Source organism: Melanotaenia boesemani, chromosome 9 (genome assembly GCF_017639745.1).
Source record: "Melanotaenia boesemani isolate fMelBoe1 chromosome 9, fMelBoe1.pri, whole genome shotgun sequence".
NCBI classification, from domain to species: domain Eukaryota; kingdom Metazoa; phylum Chordata; class Actinopteri; order Atheriniformes; family Melanotaeniidae; genus Melanotaenia; species Melanotaenia boesemani.
The window spans coordinates 1,504,572-1,524,641 of NC_055690.1; the positions used below are offsets into that span (position 1 = coordinate 1,504,572).

A 20,070-nucleotide genomic window follows, 5' to 3' on the forward strand; every position below is an offset into this window, starting at 1 on the left:
TCCAAGAAGTATAACTTATCCTGATCATTGTCAGTCCTCTGATCTATTGCATGTTCGAAAGTTCGTATAAAGCCTTTGTACTGTAGAGCATCACCTCTGAACACAGGAATGTCCTTCATCGGCAGCTGAGACAGCTGCTGTTGTTTTACTAGTAGGTCTGTGATTTCATTCTGTTTTTGCAAGACTGCAACTATGTCATCACCTTTGTCCATTTGAGTGTTAGGCTGATAACTTGGAACTGGATGAGAAAGTGGTGATGATTGGTGGTGCTGCATTGGAGGTTTAACGTGCATGTTATCAGTAGCTTGTAGCGGCGTCATCACGCTAACCTTTTCCTTCTTTACGGATCCAAAAGGTAGTTTTCACATTGATACATGACTAATGTAAACGTCTTCGGAACCACCATACTCCTTAAGCACCTTTAATCTCGCTTGACTTTCAGCCAACGCAGTTTTCAGCTCTAACTTTTCTTTTTCTGCTTGGATTCTAGCCGCTTCGAATTCAAGCTCCTGCTTTCTGGTTAACGCTGCTGCACGCTCCAGCAGGGCTGCACGCTCTGCCTCCTGTCTTGCTCGGGTAGAGGAAACGCGTGAAACAGCTGATGCTCGACTTTCTTTTGCACTACATAAACTAGCCTTTTCAGCGTTTCCGATCCCTGCCTGTGAAATGCTGTCACTTGGTCTAACAGATTCTTGCAACTTATCCATAACATCAGACCCTCCTTCATGCACATTTTCATGTTGTGGGGCATGTACTCCTGTTCATTTGCTATCCATGTTTTGACTGTTTTCATAAAGTCTCTGATTGTTGCCATTTTAGGTTCAAACCAGGTGTGCTGGTCAAATGCTTTTTCATCTTCTTCCAAAAGATTTATAACTTCTTTATTGCAACAATGAAAGTCATTTACCAATAATGCAAAATCATTTTCCATCGAATCTTGCACATTCTGGATGTTTTTAGCATCTCCCATTAATTTTTCCAGCTTCTTTATTCTGCTTGTCAGTGTTCCTAATTTACGTCTCCTCAATGCAATACACCTCTGCAGTTTTTCCTCTGAAGCCTTTTCAGTTAGCTTGCGTGATCTTCCCTGTTCTGAAGCATCTTTCTTACTTGTCTGCTCCTCTTCATCAGCCATCTTTCACTTTGCGGAGTTTAAAGCTCAAGTTGCATGCTGTAGTTCCAAGCCTCCTATTCAGGTGACTTCTTTAAAAGGAAAACATGCGCCACAACTTCTCAAAATATCATCAAACTCCACATTGACTAAGATAAGACTTGCCGTCAAGTTTGCTCAATTGTAGGGGGAGATCCGCGTTACTGTTCCACAGAAAGTAAACACGTGGTTTCACATGTTCTTTGTCAGTATAGGTGCCGTAAAACAGCAACGTTACAGAAGTCATTAGCACGGTGAAGCAAATTATGAAATGCTACATGTCGGTGTGGGTTGTCGATTTGAAGCTAAGTTAGCTAACTTCAAAGTTAACTTTCATCAGTGGCGGTTAGCATCAACGCCTTAAGTTATCAGGGAATAACTTTTTAGTGAATAACGTAAAGTAACTGTTTGCATTTGTTTGTATGTAACATTATAAAAACAATTTAAACTGTCCTTGCATTAACTGGGCATCATTACACAGTTGAAAACCTGTCAATCAAAATGCGGCAGGACTACATGGCACTTTTTTTTTCTCCCAATTTTTCCTCTACTGTTATACTTCAGTATACACAAAACAAACCATTGAAGCATGTTCATGAAAAGAGCCCAAACTGATCATTTTAATGTCTTTTAGAAACCTTTCCCAGTCACTAAATCCTGGAAATCGGACAGAGGCAACTGGATTACAAATTCAGGTAAGAGTATGTAAAATATGTAATAGTGTATGTAATTATTAATAGTTGAATACTTTAATACTCTAAAATAATAATTACCTAATTGGCTTCTTTCTGATATCTAGGGTTTTCCACGACAACCATATGGGATCGACTGTGGCATCTTCATGTTGACATTATTTGTTATTTATTAATTATTTGTGTAATTCTGGGTGCATTAAAGAAAATAAACATGTTTTATTCTTAGTATGCCCTTTACACCACACTGGATGCTACCTATGACTTTTCTATTCTCAGCTAATTCATGCAATCAAAGTAAAGTCAAAATAACAACAAATATCATGAGCTAGTGTGAGTTTTTTTCTCCATTTTTCAGATGGACGTGCCACTTCAGTGACGGTGGTCGTGTATCATCCTCACGGAAAAGTTTGACCCTGGAAGGTGAGACTGCAGAGATTTTTATATCTGACTGACTGAAATTGTTAAAAGAAGTTTTCATTGATTCCTCTTGTTGAATCATTTTTTGAGCCATGGGAAGCTGGACGGATGCATCAGAAACTCCTGCCAGGCGCCACCGTGTTTAGAAAAGGAAGGTGGATGAGATGAATTTTGTTATCTGTGGGTTTTTCTTTTGTTTCAGGTCAGAAACCAGGTTTCCATTTCCCTGTTTTTAAAGAACAGGTCAGACCTGCTGTCTGCAGTTTAAAATAAAACCTCTAGATAACGCTTGATTGGACTGGAAAATGAACATTTGTTGAGCTCTAATGTGTCTCTGTGGACATATTAGAGGAGGGCACTGATGGGATCTGTTCTTTTTCTACTTTTGGAGCTTGTGTTTTGAATCTGGTCATTTTGTTTCTGTATTTTCGGGAAGCAGCCGGCTGAGGGCTCAGTCAGACCTGCCAGCATGGACACACCAGTGGACGAGGTGAGCTCGGTCAGACACACTGCTGGAGCAGCTGTGGTACAGACGTCTTTTTGGTAGGACTCGGTTGAAGATTGTGTTCTTCAGGATTGCATAAATGCAGCAGAGAACAACAACTGTTCTCTTCTAAAGTGGACGTGCTGATGTTGGGGGATGGGGGAGGAGCACCAGGCTGAGGCTGCTCTGCAGAATGGGAGGTCGTCGAAAGAGGATGAAGTCAATGAGCATGAAAAGGAATCGATCCTTCAAGTTCATATTCTACAGCACTGAGGACATGTGGAGGTTATGTTAGGAAATTATGGACAAAAGAAATAGTTTGGCTAGTTGTGAACGTCACACAGATGAGTGAGTTTGTTAACGGGCTACAGAACATTTGATCATGTTGTAACTCGGTGTGTTTTTCTTTCTCGTCGATAACTTCATTTTACTTAGATTATACTGTAGAAATCAAGCGTTTGGGTTGTATCTAGTGGTACTTTGGTGTTCCAGTAGCACAAAAACATAAGTAGCATATACATAGAAGCAGAAATGAAGTTTATGGTGAAGAATAAAAATACAGAATACAACAAAAAAAAAACTAATTGCATGAACTATGGAAAAAGAGCAATAAAGTCAGAGTAAAATGATAATGAAACAGCAGTGAAGTACTGTATATACTGTATACAATAAAATGTAAAAGCCTATGACACGAGATGTTAGCTTATGAATATGAGTAACAACTTAAAAGACACTTTGTGCACTGACCAATGTCTTTCCTGCTCTATGTTGTTTTCATTGATTGATTATTGACCTTCTCTCAGCGTTATAGTAGGCTATAAAGACACCTGACCCGGGTCAGATCACCTGCAGGTTGTTTTTCATACTGACTAAGCTGTAAAGTGCCGTAGATATTACTCTGCATATATGGCAATCATTGATAAAGTGTTTTGAAAAAGACAAAAAGACTGTCCATATCCAAAGCTTTATTTGTTTCTTAGAATTAAAACAGGTTATGGATGGCTTTTTGCTCTAGATTTGGACAGAATAAATAAAAATGGCCACATTGGGGCTCATGTGCAACATAGAAAGGAAAAAAAGACAAGACAAAAGTTTACAATATAAATAAATTAAAACAATACTGTAGACAAGGAATTGATGGATTTACGCCACAATCTTAACTAATCAACTTGAGAGGCAAGCGATTCAACCAGAGGTGCATTCGGGATTTTATTTTGAAATGTATTCACCGGAAGTACATTCGCGATTTTATTTTGAAATGTATCTCATGCATTTTCTGTCTTGACAGTAGAGGCCTGCAGGCAGGACCTTTTGCTTTATCGAGGTTTTCCTCCCTGGCCATGGTTCTAATGGAGGGTGCCCTTCTGGTATCTTCTCCAGATGGAGGTTTTCCTTCCTGGTTCTGGTCCTGGTGGAGGCTTTCCTTCCTGGTTCTGGTCTTAATTGAGATTTTCCTTCCTGGTTCTTGACTTGATGGAAGTTTCTTTAGCTAGATGGTTATTTCTGAACTGGTTTAACACAGTTTAAATAAAGTGGACTACGGTGGATCCAATGCTGGGTTCGATTTTCATGGATCATAATTTAACTACAGGGAATGTGGTTGAACAGTGTGTCTAAAAGTAGCTAGAAATGATTTTGCTGTGAACAAAATATAATGACAGGAATGTTGGTGTTTTGGATCCTGCTCCCCCAGTGAGTCTGCTGCTGTGTCCTTGGGCAAGGCACTAACCGTCCTCTCCTCCAGTGTGTGCTGTGTGTGGCTACACACCCAGTGTGAATGAGTCAGTGAATAATGGATTCAATCATCAAATCTAATCCAGAATCCATAAAATAAAGTTTCATTGAAATAATTTTTTTTCTCTTCTGACTCTTAAAAAGGAAAAAATGTAGTGAACAACTTTATTATTTGCTTGGTGTTTTAGTTTACTTTTTTTCGACTTGTCATGTTTAGTTCTGTTTTCCTTTTCTGATTTTGTGCGTCCTGCTTTTCTTTCTGTTTCCGCTTCATTAGTGCACCGCTGTCACCTGCTCATTCACTTCACCTGTTCCTCGTTAGTCCTTCAGCGTATTCCAGCTTCGGCGTATTCCAGCTTCGGCGTATTCAAGCTTCGGCGTATTCCAGCTTCGGCGTATTCCAGCTTCGGCGTATTCCAGCTTCGGCGTATTCAAGCTTCGGCGTATTCAAGCTTCGGCGTATTCCAGCTTCGGCGTATTCAAGCTTCGGCGTATTCCAGCTTCGGCGTATTCCAGCTTCGGCGTATTCAAGCTTCGGCGTATTCCAGCTTCGGCGTATTCCAGCTTCGGCGTATTCAAGCTTCGGCGTATTCCAGCTTCGGCGTATTCCAGCTTCGGCGTATTCAAGCTTCGGCGTATTCCAGCTTCGGCGTATTCCAGCTTCGGCGTATTCAAGCTTCGGCGTATTCCAGCTTCGGCGTATTCCAGCTTCGGCGTATTCAAGCTTCGGCGTATTCAAGCTTCGGCGTATTCCAGCTTCGGCGTATTCCAGCTTCGGCGTATTCAAGCTTCGGCGTATTCCAGCTTCGGCGTATTCCAGCTTCGGCGTATTCAAGCTTCGGCGTATTCCAGCTTCGGCGTATTCCAGCTTCGGCGTATTCCAGCCCGTTGGCTTCAGTTCCTCCTTGCCTGTTTACTACGATCTTCTGTGATCATACTATGATGTTCTGTAGTCTTCATGTCATGTACCTGCTGTGTTTCCAGGTTTGCGTCATCGTTGAAACCTTAACTTCTGCAACGGTCTGCCTCATCTTTAAGCCTCATCTTTTTTAGTGACTGTAAACACACATTTCTTTCATGAATCTGAGTATTTAAGTGGTGGAAATGGTGAAAAACGTTTAAAAGTCACTTGGAGGTTTTTCATGTCAGATCATTTCCTCTCTATGAAATATGAGCTCTGTCACTTCCATGTTTTTAAAAGATACCATAGAAGTCTGCTCAAGTTCTTCTTGTTCATTTTTCCATGTTTTTCTTGTGTGTGTGTGTGCGTGTGCGTGTGCGTGTGTGTGTGTGTGTGTGTGTGGTCGATCTAATAACTAGCTAGTGGGAGGACTTTTTTGGCAAGACTGCTTTATTTTGCATAGGGCTGTGTGCCCAGCCCTGGAGCCCTGTAGAAAATGGCTTTAACTGTCACGGAAAAACACCTGGATTATATAAAAGCAAAATCCCCTCCATGCTGAGGGACATGCCCTGGGTCCTAACTGCACTCAGGGCTCCATGGTACCACCGAGGGTCATTCTTTTTATTTCATGATTACCAAAGTGAAATAGTTCACTAACAGCAAAATAACTCCTGAAAGGAGAATCTTTATTTGTCTGGTTGCTTTTTGTAATTGGATGAAAGTGTTTTTTACAACCAGAGGTTCGTGTGCACGTCTGCTGATGTCTGCAGCAACCTGTCTGCAGCAGCCGGAATAAAAATGATTGTTCCACTTCATCTTTGTGTCTCATGACAAAGGAATGTGGACTTTGTTAATCATCAGTGGAGCTGCGATCAGGAGTGAAAGCCGGCGAAACTGAACTGACATGTCATCTTTCATTTTAGAGATAAAATCTTGTGCAAGTTTTCATCCATTCCACTGAATCACTTCTGAAAATCTTACAGAATTAGAAATGTTTAATCAACCCAACAGCAAAATTAGCTCAGTCATGGTCCTGTCAGTGTTCCCACAATGAATCCTTTACTGCGTGTTTGTTTAATGACTAGTGATGGTGTTATAAGCTGAGGAGACCTGGAGAAAGCGGCTTCTTTCCCCAGGTCCTCCTCCTTTCATGTAACCAAAACCTGCAGGAAAGGTTGTTTTACTTTTACTGCAGATTTTCGTTGTTGTGAAACCTTACACGTAAAAGCTGAAGAGATCCCAGTTAGAAGAATTCATCATGTGAAAATGTGCTGACTCGTGTGTTTTCTCACCGCTGGAGAGGACGTTGTCTTGACGTTATGGAGCTCCAGGCTTCTCTTCCTCCTCAGCAGCTCTTTGACTGGATCTCTGACTCGGACTCCTTGGTATGGTCTGGACCGGCCCAGTGCCGGTGCTGCTGGTGGTGCTGAAGAGACCAGAATCAGGAAGATGGGTGGATAAGCAGTTCTTTACTACTAATTACACTGCCTTTAGGCAGCCTGACTGAGCTTAGAGCGTCTAAGCAAAGGCAACAGAAAGCAATCAAACTATCCATTGCAACTTTTTATGGTGACGTCTAGAAAACAGCTGCATGTGTGTTTGGTTGGTTTGGTCACTTCTGTCTAGAAAATGGACGTAAGGGGACAAGTCAGCCAATCCTGACGTTTTGTTCAGATCCATGCTGGGGTTGCTTCTGTCTGCTTCACCTCACAACTCATCTCAGATGATATTATTGGCTCTGCTGTTTCTTACTAACGTGATTGTTGTCTCCACTTTCGCTCTGTCTGTTGAAGGTGCTAGAGGCACTAGCTTGCGACAGAGAGTGGTGCTACTGATGGTGGTTCAGGAGAACAGAAAAGAAAACAGGAAATCATCAGGAGTCAAGGTAAAAGCTTCAGGACTGAAAGACTGCAGATTTTTTTCATCCCATCTCTTCTCTGAGATCCCCCTAATGACAGCTCATTCAGGACAAAGCAAGCGATAAGGCAGGAGTCACCATAAGACTGACTTTTACTGGCTGGATAGAGCTGAAAGTACCGGTAGGATGAAGATGGTGCTGGACTCGTCGTTAAAGATCAACGATCAAGAAGTTCTGTAGTCCGTCTACAAAGTTGTCTCAGCTGCTGTCAAGTCATTAATGATGGTGCTAATAACAGTCAAGTTATTTAACTAATTTAAATCTTAACTTGCATCAGTGTGTTGTTTAGTTAGGCGTTCAGACAGAGGAGGTGATGATGAGGAAGCTGGAGAGGAAGGTGAGCTTTAGTTTAATCGAGTCATAACGTGGCATAATGAAGTGTTTCTCTGACCCTAATACGACTGTACAGACCAAAACTAAAACTTGGTTGGTTGGTATAAATGGACAATAATAATTTTATAATTTTTTTTATCAAAATGAGAATAATGATGCAATAAGAAACATTTAATATCACTAATTCTACATCATTGCAATAATTCAAAATGACCACATATATATATAAAGATGATGATGGTCTGTAACAGATGTCTTCCACTCACAACTTTATATGGATCATTAATTAAGATAATGCTGTATTTAGTAGGTTAAAAACAACAATAATAAGACACCTTCGCCTTGTTAGCATTTTGGATTTTTTGCTTGTTTAGATTTTCTATCTGCTTTTATTATATTATTATATTGCAGATAAACATGTATCATAAGTGCCAAAACAAAACAATAAAAAAACTCACTGAAGAGGGTCGCTTTTATCTCGACACATCGCTGTACCTGGAACATGGACCAGGTTTTCCTTAAAGGTGCATAAAGCGTTTTTCAGTAGCAAAGTTTTCTCTTGAATTTCTTCAAAACACACTGATCAGTGTGTTTGTTGGGTTTTTAGCCAACTTCCTGCCTGACGGACCGAAGTCTATCAGTATAGTTTGAGCAAATTCCAAAAAGAGAAAAAACAGAAGATGGATTTTGGGTTTTCCGTTATCCACCAGAAGCAAGAACTCTTTTCTTGTTCTCGAGGCTGCAAGAACAAAATGTCAAACACGGCTGGGGACGTCTCTCTCGCTTTAAAGAACAGCTGATCAAGACAGTGAGAAGTACGAAAATTAGTACACACACGTGACATCCAAAGACACGGACACCACGGCGTGCACAACCTCACACACATTAAATATGAAATAACCAGGCAAACAGGGATTCTTTCAGTATTGTAGGAAACTGATTATTTACATACTTAAATGTAAATACCACCAATCATTGTCTCACTTTGTGACTTAAATACTTCTGTAATGTTAGATGTAATTCAGTATCAGTGTATCATCCACCGAACCAGAACCATATTTCCTGGTAAACATGTGGTCCTCTGGAGTTGGGCTGACATGGACTTCGGATCTCAGAGTATCTCTGAGTCTTAACCAGAGACTGGCTGCAGGTAGTGGGATGAGGGGAAATCTGATCCAGCAGTAAGGGCCCTCATGGAAACAGCACTGTACAAATGAAGCTGCAGTACAGCCCCAAACTACAGGGTCATAGAGACCCGCAGCATCAACCCCCACCACACTGCAGCGGCGTGAGCTTTGCAGATGTCCCGTCATGAAGGAAAAGAAAGAAGGAAGTGGGGTGAGGTGGTTATAGAGCCATAAAATCTGAGCTGAGGGCTGTTGGCTCATCTGGATGTTAAGTCCTCTGCTCGGACAACGAGAGGTTGTTTTAATTCAGCTGCTGCTACAAATGAAATCAGAGGTTTTCCAGCTTTAGATCGTTTTCCTTTCGCTGATGCACATTAAAAGATGACGTAAATCTCTCGGTGATGGATCATGTGACAGGAAGGGGTCAAAAGTTTATTGTTTTTACTAACAAGCCATCTGCAGACCAGCTAGGTCCCTGGGCATTCTTCCTTTCCTGAGGTCAAGAATGAAGCTGTGTGAGGTGGAGTTCTGCGTCTCTTTTCAGTGACCTACATCCTTCATGGCTTCACTAATGATAGTTTCTGCCTAAACAAACTGATAATTACCAAGTATCATCACGTGTTACTGAACAGATTTTTAGAACATGTGGTTCAGTTTTCACGAGGTATTTTGGATTTGCGCAGAATTGACAGGGAAAAATTAACGGGCCATGTAACTCCTGTAAAACAAGCTTTTCTCCAATCACACCTGAGCAGGTGTTTGATCGTATCTGCTGATGGGATAACTTCTGTTTTGCTTTGTGTCAAACTTATTTTCTTCCGTAGAAGCCCAGCCCCCAGCTTCAGTGGAATCTGAGGGATTTATGCCTCCAGGAAATAAGACTTTCAGTTATCAACCCTGTCACCATAATCCTGAACCTAGCCTCAGAACTGCAAGTGTGTTTATCCAAACTCTGAGGAGGAGGAATAAAGAGTCACTTCTGTTATGCTTTAAGCCTGCGAGTTGCTACCGTTCTCCACCCTTTAGCTCATTAGAGTACAGAAGCATACTCTCTCCAAAACAAGTTTAAAATCATTACAGATGGAAGGAGTAGTGTTAGGATCAGGCTTAAATAAGAATGTTCTTCAAAAAGGATCAAATAAAATAAAAATCATTCATTAATTCATTCATTTATTTTCTATGCTGCTTCTGCCAATTCAGTTGTGAAAAATAAAATAAAAAGAAAATAAAAGAAAATAAAATAAATTAAAATGAAATAAAATTCTCCACCAAAATGTGTTATATATATATATATATATATATAATAATTTATTTTATGTATTATTTCATAGAAATAGTAAGATAATTGAGATCAGATTGTCATTTAAAGGATTAAAATGGTTGTAATAACTACATATTTGGCAGGTTTCATTAGGACTGAAGTTAATTAAAAGATTTCAGCAAAAAAGTATGAGGCTGTAATGTTTTTATAGCAGGCTTTGGGAGAGGATATTTGTCCTCTAATGACCTAAAAGGGTGGTCAGTTTGTTCTCTGTGTTCTCTAATGAAAGATTAAACTGGAACTCCATGACTCTTCAAGAGAAAACTATCTAACAGAAATGATCCCATCATGGTAACATATCCAAGATCGTAGCAGAAATTGAGGCAATAATGACCTGAAAGGACAAAAAAGTCCCTAATGGCAAACCTGGGTTGAAGCTGTCAGTTGTTTTTTTACAGGGAAACATCTGTAAGGCAGATTAAGCCGACATGACGCGGCGACTGAGGCGAAACTGACGTGTTAGGGCCAATAGATAGAATTAGCATGCAGGCTATTATTGCTAACGGTAAATGCTCTCAGTCCTTCCTGAATTTACTGGACAGGTCCAGGGTCTTTGTTTACACTTTAATCTGTTCCCTCTAAGCTTTTGTATCTGTGGTGACATTTAGGACTGTGACTGTATAATTTAACCACAAATGAATAATTAGCAGAGTTTTAGCAAAAATCTACTTGTGCTATAATAATTCTGCAAAAAAAGGTCACTCAAAGAAAATTTTATCACCTCGTTTTTGTGATTACATCTTACAATTTTCTTACAAATCTCTTGATTTTAGACTGAGAGTTTAAATCAGGGGCGTCCCACAGGTTTTAGATGTCTTCCTGATCCATTACACCTGATTCATATTAAATGTCTCTTCTCAACAACTTCTTAAGATCTGCCCAAATCCATTTTCCAGCCCAACCAGTCTGACCTTTGCACTTGATTTTCTGCTTTTATGCATCAGCTGGACCTGAAAATTTCTGACTAAACACAGAGCTGGATGACCTGAGACGATTGTTCGTTTGTTTCTTACTGTTTTTTTTCTTTGCTAGTTTATAGAAAATTCACTGAGAAGGGAATGTCTTTAACTATTGCTGACACCTAGTGGTCAACTTGGAGAAAGCAGCTGAGGTGACCTTTTTGGTTCCTGACGCCATTTGATGTGGGTTGCTTGAAGCAGGTGATAAAATAGTTGGAAGGTAAAAAAGAGCTCTGGACACCAGATTGACGAACAATAACAAAGGTTTATTACAAACAGTGACATCTTGAGCAGCTCTGCAGCATCTCTGGACCAATTATAGATAATCCCTTGGATGTTTCTATCAGTCCTCCTTATACATGGTTTACGAAAAACATTCCTAAGCTGACCTCTGGAAAACACTATAAATGGAGCCTAGAAGTCACTGACGTAGCAAACAGCAGACTGCTACAGCTGCTACCAAATACAGTAAAAGGATCAGACATCAGGATGGAGGCCGTTGGAGTCCAGTGAACTCATCGTCATGTTCTAGAAAGCAGGTGGAGATGATCTGAGTTTTGGGGCTGGAACCAGAGCTTATTTGACTTCCTGTTGCCTTTCCATCATCTCCAACCAGTCTGCCCATTCTCCTCTGACCTCTGACACCAACCAGACATCCTGGTCCAGACAACTGCTGCTCTGGATGTTTTCTCTTCTTCAGACCATCTCTGGAAACCCTGGAGATGGTTGTGGGTGGAAATCCCAGAAATACTCAGACCAGCAACCATGCCACGTTCAAAGTCTCTGAAATCCTCTTTCTTCCTCATTCTGATGCTCAGTTTGAACTTCAGCAGGTCGTCTTTACCATGTCTCCATGACTACATGCTGCCACGTGATTGGCTGGTTGGATTTCTGCTCCAACGTGTGTCTGCGCACTCCTCATTTATAATGATTATAATTATATTAAATTTTTTTTGGTATAATTATCCCATATTATTGTTAATTTACTATTAAACTAACATGATTACTAAATTATTACTAATTATTATTTAGTAATTATTATTACTAAATAATGTTGGAATCACTTAAACCTCAGAAGTTTCTCAGTTTTTTTATATCATAAGACTATTAAATGTAAACACCGACCAAGTTGGTTCTATCTGACCTTTTAAGCTAAATAATGTATGTAAAAAAAAAAAGACAGAAAGAAAGAAAAATCATTAAAAATCCATGATCTTCCATGCACTTCGAAGTGCATCGAGCCTGGATTGGGACACAGCTTTTGAGTGTTTGTTGAACTGATTCCTCCAACTTGTGTCCTCTGAACACAACTTTTCCTTTGTGTTGCTGCTCTGGCAGCAATATGGCCTTTATTTTCCCAGCAAATGAGCTGCTGATGTAAATAACATATAAATGGTTGATAAATCATAGCCATGGTAGCAATACATGGTAATATATATTAAATTTACTTTGAATTAAAGCTTTTAAGAATCTAAAGTTTTTCAGGTTTTTGAACCCAGTCTAATTTGACTTAATGTACTCATTAAATATTTCAGGTTCTGTCTTCATGTTCAGAAGAAACCAATTTTGAGTAACATATATCTAAATAAGTGGTGCTAATCATGACGAATGGTTTATGACAGTAATAGTCTACAGAGATCATTTAGTTCCATTTAAATCATTGAAACTGAAGAATTCAGCTAAAGATTTCTTAGAGGTACCAGAAGTATCTAGAAAATTGCAAATTCTCTGTGTTTTGAGTCTTTTACTGCCAGTGCATCAGAGATCTGGTGCTGCTGAGTTGCACCTCTCTGTGTTTTAGACAATCACACATGAGCACACACTGACAAACATGCACAGGAACTCAATCAACACAAAAGAGGAAGCTCTGCAGATGTGCAGCGTTTTACCGCGGCCAGGTCTGCACCAGTTTGCATATCAAGATTACAGCCCAATAGCAACACACGGCCAGCTTTCAAATGAGAACCTTCCTCTTTCCAAAAGACTGGCACACAGCCACTTCAGTGCTGGTCCCGATTCAGCTCAACAGGAAAAGATGGCTGCTATTGTTTAACTCGAAGACCATGCAAGATGCACTCATGAATCTGAGCATGCAGTGCCCATCTGGCATGACCCTGTCCCAAAAATGGTCTCCAATTTCCTTCTACCAGCACAGCAAAAAGTTCACCAGCATTTCCTGAAGAATAAAATTTGAGTATAAAAGCAGAGGAAGAAGCTACGCACGTTATTCGTTAATTCTGTAGAGTTCAAGGAGATGATGGCTGACACACTCAACCAAAAATGACTAAATCCTTAAAGATGTTTCATTTAAATGCCCGTAGAAGGCTTTTCTATGGACAGTGCTTACATTATTGACCAGCTCATTACTTCAACCAGCCCAGTGTTGTAACAAAAGCCATAACACACACACACACACACACTTTTTGACAAGCTGTAAAACTTTCCGGCTTCTCTTTGCCACTAAAAGCAAAGCAAATGCATCATTAGTTTATAAGCAGCAAGTGTAACGTTGTACTTACATTTTTCCCAGTGCATGCTGCCTTTCTGGCCAATTTCAAACAGTTGAACTGGAGAAAATCAAAGTGGCGGGATGACTGACGGGTTTTATACCAGCCTGAAGATGGCTAACAATCCCCCTGGGATGTCACAGCTTCTCAACCACACATCTCCCCACGCATCTAGTTTCAGAGCTGAGGCAGTTTCAGAAGCTTCTACTCAGCAAAATGTTTATGAGGGGAAACACAAAGAAAACAGAACTGAATTTTATTCATTTAAAATACAACTCTGGTTTAAAAAGAGTTGGAACCATGTTTGGTAAAATAAGAATAAAATCAGAATGTTTTCCATCAACTCACATTTTAACCCGATTAGATATAATAGACTATATAAACAGCTTCTGTGGGTCCAGTCTGCTGAAACATTACAGAGTCCAGACCTCATCCTGACCGCGGGAACCTGACCGGCTGGAGGGAGAGGAGGTCTCAGTGGTCCAGTCAGGATCCAGACCTCATCCTGAACGCGGGAACCTGACCGGCTGGAGGGGGAGGAGGTCTCAGTGGTCCAGTCAGGGTCCAGACCTCATCCTGACCGCAGGAACCTGACCGGCTGGAGGGGGATTAGGTCTCAGTGGTCCAGTCAGGGTCCAGATCTCATCCTGACCTCAGGAACCTGACCGACTGGAGGGGGAGGAGGTCTCAGTGGTCCAGTCAGGGTCCAGACCTCATCCTGACCGCAGGAACCTGACCGGCTGGAGGGGGATTAGGTCTCAGTGGTCCAGTCAGGGTCCAGATCTCATCCTGACCTCAGGAACCTGACCGACTGGAGGGAGAGGAGGTCTCAGTGGTCCAGTCAGGGTCCAGACCTCATCCTCACCGCAGGAACCTGACCGGCTGGAGGGGGAGGAGGTCTCAGTGGTCCAGTCAGGGTCCAGATCTCATCCTGACCTCAGGAACCTGACCGGCTGGAGGGAGAGGAGGTCTCAGTGGTCCAGTCAGGGTCCAGACCTCATCCTGACCGCAGGAACCTGACCGGCTGGAGGGGGAGGAGGTCTCAGTGGTCCAGTCAGGGTCCAGATCTCATCCTGACCGCAGGAACCTGACCGGCTGGAGGGGGAAGAGGTCTCAGTGGTCCAGTCAGGGTCCAGACCTCATCCTGACCGCAGGAACCTGACAGGCTGGAGAGGGATTAGGTCTCAGTGGTCCAGTCAGGGTCCAGATCTCATCCTGACCGCAGGAACCTGACCGGCTGGAGGGGAAGGAGGTCTCAGTGGTCCAGTCAGGGTCCAGACCTCATCCTGACCTCAGGAACCTTACCGGCTGGAGGGGGATTAGGTCTCAGTGGTCCAGTCAGGGTCCAGACCTCATCCTGACCGCAGGAACCTGACCGGCTGGAGGGGAAGGAGGTCTCAGTGGTCCAGTCAGGGTCCAGACCTCATCCTGACCTCAGGAACCTGACCGGCTGGAGGGGGATTAGGTCTCAGTGGTCCAGTCAGGGTCCAGACCTCATCCTGATTGAGATGCTGTGATGGGATCTTAACAGAGCTGCAAACCTCAGTGAACTGAAGTAACAACAGAAAGAGTGTAGCAGAATTCCTTCATGAGGATCTTGGAGACTGATAACTGGATCGGGTTTTTACCACCATTACAGCCACACATTACCAGACTGGTACCAGCAGGAATTGTTGACATGGATGGAAATCACTGGGCCCAGTTTTTCTCCTTACTTAGCGCAGATTCCCGGGGACTCTAGAAGGTGAAGAAGTCTTCTGTTAATGTCCTCATGGTGCCTCAGTGGGCCAGCATGAAGCATGTCCTTTCTGATGGGGACTGTCTACGCCAGGAGGGCATTGAAAGAGTCAGTCTGTTAGAGACGGAACTACATGCCTTCACAGATCCAAATGATGTATGTTTGTCTTGTTGTTAGTAGGCTTTATTCTTCTCGTTAGGAATGTTTTCAGTTGTAATGAATAGAAAACAGAACAGATGAAGATTTCTATCTATTCTATTTAGTGAACCGAAGAAAATACAGAAATAAATACAATCCCACGTCCTAAAAAGTTGGGTCGTTGTATTAAACATGAATAAAACTGAATCTCATCAACTCATATTTTATTCCCAGTAGCAGATAAACAACACATCAGAGGATGAAACTGAGACGTTTCACCATGAGATGAAAATATGAGCTGATAGTGAATTTGATGCAGCAACACGTCTGGAAAAAGTAGGAACAGGAGCAACAAAAGGCTGGAAAAGTACCTGGTACAAACCAGAAACACCTGGAGGAGCACTGGACAACTAACCAGGTTACCTGGCAACAGATCAGTAACATGACTGGTATAAAAGGAGCATTTCAGAGAGGCAGAGTCTCTTAGATGGAAAGATGGACAGAGCTTCACCAATCTGAGACAAACTGGATCTAAAACTTAAGAAAAATGTTCCCCAGACTTTGAAAATCCTCCATCTACAGTGTAGAATATCATCAGAAGATTCAGAGAATCCGGAGGAATCTCTGTGTGCATGGGACAAAGCAGGATGCTGGTGATCTTCTGCATTAAAAGCAGACATGATTCTCTACTGGAAACCACTGCATGGACTCAGGAAGACTTCCAGAAACCACTGTCTGTGAACACAGTTCACCCTGAAACCCACAAATGCAGGTTAAAGCTCCATCATGCAGAGAAGAAGCCAGATGTGAACAGGATCCAGAACCAGCTTCTTCCGTCTTCTCTGGACCAAAGCTCATTTAAAATGTTCTGAGGCAAAGTGGAAACCTGGATGAAGATGTGAACTAGTTTGTGGAAAGCATGGACGGCGTGTCCTGCAGACTAAAGAGGAGAGGGAGCATCCAGCTTGTTATCAGTGGACAGGTGAAAAGCTGCATCTCTGATGGGATGGGGCTGCATTAGTGCCTATGGCGTGGGCAAACCGAACCGGATCCCCTCAACACCTCGGCTGTGCCTAGAAATTCTGTCCATAAAAGTTATGAACAGAATCGGTGACAAAGGACAGCCTTGGCGGAGTCCAACCCGCACTGGAAATGACTGATTTACTGCCAGCAATGTAGACCAAGCTCTGACACCGGTCGTACAGGGACCGGACAGCTCTTACAAGTGGGTCCAGCAGTCCATACTCCCGGAGTACCCCCACACAGGAGTCCACAGAGGACATGGTTGAACGCCTTCTCCAAGTCCACAAAGCACATGTAGATTGGTTGGGCAAACTCCCATGCCCCCTCAAAGACCCTGAAGAGGGTGTAGAGCTAGTCCACTGTTCAATGACCGGGACGAAAACCACACTGCTCCTCCTCAATCCGAGGTTCGACTATCCGATGGACCCTCCTCTCAAGCAGCCCTGAATAGACCTTACCGGGGAGACTGAGGAGTGTGATCCCTCTGTAGTTGGAGCACACCCTCCGGTCCCCCTTTTTGAAGAGGGAGACCACCACCCCAGTCTGCCAGTCCTGGGGAACTGTCCCCGATGTCCACACGATGCTGCAGAGGTGTGTCAACCAAGACAGCCCTACAGCATCCAGAGCCTTAAGGAACTCTGGGCGGACCTCATCCAGTTAATTTATAGACAATTTCATCTTCTTCTGGGACGACATGCACTTTTTAAAGCCAGATGGATTCTGGCTGAACAGGTCAGGAATGAGGCTGTTCGACTCCAACCTGGTTTATTTTCTGAACAGACTCTGTTCCCTCAGACAAGGACAACTAACAAGAGAGATCCACACAGTCCCAGCGGCCAGCTCCCCTCCCTCCAGGACGGAAGCAAACTCCTCATCTGTCTCCAGCCTGATAACAACCAGCATCTGATGGATCTGTGCTGGTCCAGGCTGCAGCTATGTGGGTACTAATGGTTCTCCAGGATAAGCTGGGCCCAACATGCAAGTAGTTTCCTTTATCCCTGTTTTAATAGGCGACAAAAAGACTGATAAATGTTCAAAGAAGTCAGATTCACCCAATACATTCTATACATTTATCACATCTTATGTTCATTCCTCATCAGCCTCAGCCTGCCCAGAACAACACCTGGACAGGTAATGTTTTAGAACACTGAAGCTAGCTCTGCTAAATGTCAGATCCTTGGCTGGAAAAACATTTTTAATCAATGATTTTATTACAAAGCACAAAGTTAATGTCTAGTTTTTACCAGAAAGCTGGTCAGAGAAATGATTGGCTTGTTCTTATACAAGCGACTCCTCCAAACTCCAGCTCTGTGGGTGGAGCTAGATTACTTTAGAAAGGTGGAGGAGGGGGCGTTTGCTTTAATGACTCCCTCCATTGCAGCAGATACCTTAGAAAAACTTTGCCTCATTCGAATATGATTCTCTCCAGATGCCCTCCCCCTCTCATGTGTTGTTCCTTGACATATATAGGCCACCAATCGGATGGAAGGATCCTGCATGTGGTCAGCAGTGAGAATCATGTAATGATACGATAAAAAGAATGTAAAAATGAACTGAAATGGGTGAAATGCATCATGGTAAAAGAGATGGATATAATGAGGAGATGGGTCATCGAGAGGTAGACAAAGAACTAAGAAATAACCCGAAATAAAAAATGTTAAAAGCGTTAATCACAGATGTTGGGGGATGGGTTAAGAAAATTAAAATTTGTTGGTCTTCCGGTCTTTGTTGGAATTCCATTTCCTGCTCAGTGAAAATGAAACTTAGGAGTATCCGCAGCTTGTGGACTGTTACAGGTCATTCACAAGCCGAGAATTTGTTTAAAGAGTGATTGCACTGGAGTAGCTACCTGTATTGACCACATGTTTATAAATGCACCTGAAAGCTGCTCCTATTTCATATCCTTGCCAATAGGCTGCAGTTACCATAACCTCACTGCAATTGTGAGGAAGACAAAAGTTCCAAAGCCTGTCCCAAAGTAATAAAGAAAAGAAGATTTTATCACTTTTAATCAGGTTACATATGAAGAGGATTTTAAAATCCATCTCCAGTAGACTGGATTACTGTACTGGTCTTTAACAGGACTTCCCAGTAAGACCAGTAAACATCTGCAGCTCATCCAGATGCTGCTGCTGGAGTTTTAACCAGGACTAAGAGATCTGAACACATCACACCAGTTATAACATCTTTACACTGGTTTCTGGTTTACACTGGTTTCCGGTTTACACTGGTTTCCGGTTTACACTGGTTTCAGGTTTATACTGGCTTCAGGTTTATACTGGCTTCAGGTTTATACTGGTTTCTAGTTTACACTGGTTTCTAGTTTCTACTGGTTCCTAGTTTCTACTGGTTTCTAGATTCTACTGGTTTCCAGTCAGTACCAGAACAGATTTAGTCCCTTCTGATGGTTTACATCACCAGAACGGTTCAGGACCAGAATCCATCTGTGATACATTCAGAGAATAAACCTGGAAGAGCTCTGAGGTCCAGAGACTCTTGTCAACTAGTCCAGACCAGAGTCCAGACCAGGGTCCAGACCAGAGTTCAGACCAGAGTCCAGACCACAGTCCAGGCCAGAGTCCAGACCAGAATCCAGACTAGATTACAGACCAGGGTCCAGACCAGAGTCCAGACCAGAGTCCAGACCAGGGTCCAGACCAGGGTCCAGACCAGAGTCCAAACCAGGGTCCAGACCAGAGTCCAGACCAGAGTCCAGGCCAGAGTCCAGACCAGAGTCCAGACCAGAGTCCAGACCAGAATCCAGACCAGGGTGCAGACCAGGGTCCAGACCAGAGTCCAAACCAGAGTCCAGACTAGATTCCAGACCAGGGTCCAGGCCAGAGTCCAGGCCAGAGTCCAGGCCAGATTCCACACCAGAATCCAGACTAGATTCCAGACCAGGGTCCAGGCCAGAGTCCAGGCCAGAGTCCAGGCCAGATTCCACACCAGAATCCAGACTAGATTCCAGACCAGGGTCCAGACCAGAGTCCAGACCAGAGTCCAGACAAGAGTCCAGGCCAGAGTCCAGGCCAGAGTCCAGACCAGAGTCCAGACCAGAATCCAGACTAGATTCCAGACCAGGGTCCAGACCAGAGTCCAGACCAGAGTCCAGGCCAGAGTCCAGACCAGAGTCCAGGCCAGAGTCCAGACCAGATTCCAGACCAGGGTCCAGACCAGAGTCCAGGACAGAGTCCAGACCAGAATCCACACCAGAGTCCAGACCAGAGTCCAGGCCAGAGTCCAGACCAGAATCCAGACCAGAGTCCAGACCAGAGTCCAGGCCAGAGTCCAGGCCAGAATCCAGACCAGAGTCCAGAAAAGGGTCCAGACCAGAGTCCAGACTAAACATGGAGAAGCAGCATTTAGCTGTTAAACAAGTGGAACAAACTGCCAGTGGAGATGAAACTTTCACCAAATGTAGACATTTTTAAATCCAGGTTAAAACTTTTCTCATGTCTCTGCATGAAATCTGCTGTAACTTTTAACTCATCTAGCTTTTAATCATTTTAATGTAATTTATTATTTTATTGTGATTCTTGTTATTTGTTGCTGCCTTTTACTATTTCTTAACATCTGTAATGCTTTTGTTTCATGTAAAGCACTTTGAATTGTCCTGCACATGAAA

The 20,070-nt window shown here is 42.8% G+C and overlaps 1 protein-coding gene across 1 annotated transcript in view; it reads right to left on the reverse strand.

Annotated features, from left to right (window-relative positions):
- The window catches only part of LOC121646597 (POU domain class 2-associating factor 1), a 43,423-nt gene extending 29,788 nt beyond the window's left edge, over positions 1–13,635 (reverse strand). The window contains exons 1-2 of the mRNA XM_041995690.1: positions 13,559–13,635; positions 6,674–6,807 (exon numbers count right to left, since the gene is read on the reverse strand). Of these exons, the coding sequence (XP_041851624.1) occupies positions 6,674–6,807; positions 13,559–13,574 (150 nt within the window). The 5' untranslated portion in view covers positions 13,575–13,635. The remainder of the gene's footprint in view (positions 1–6,673; positions 6,808–13,558) is intronic.
- Between the last annotated feature and the right edge of the window lie 6,435 nt (positions 13,636–20,070).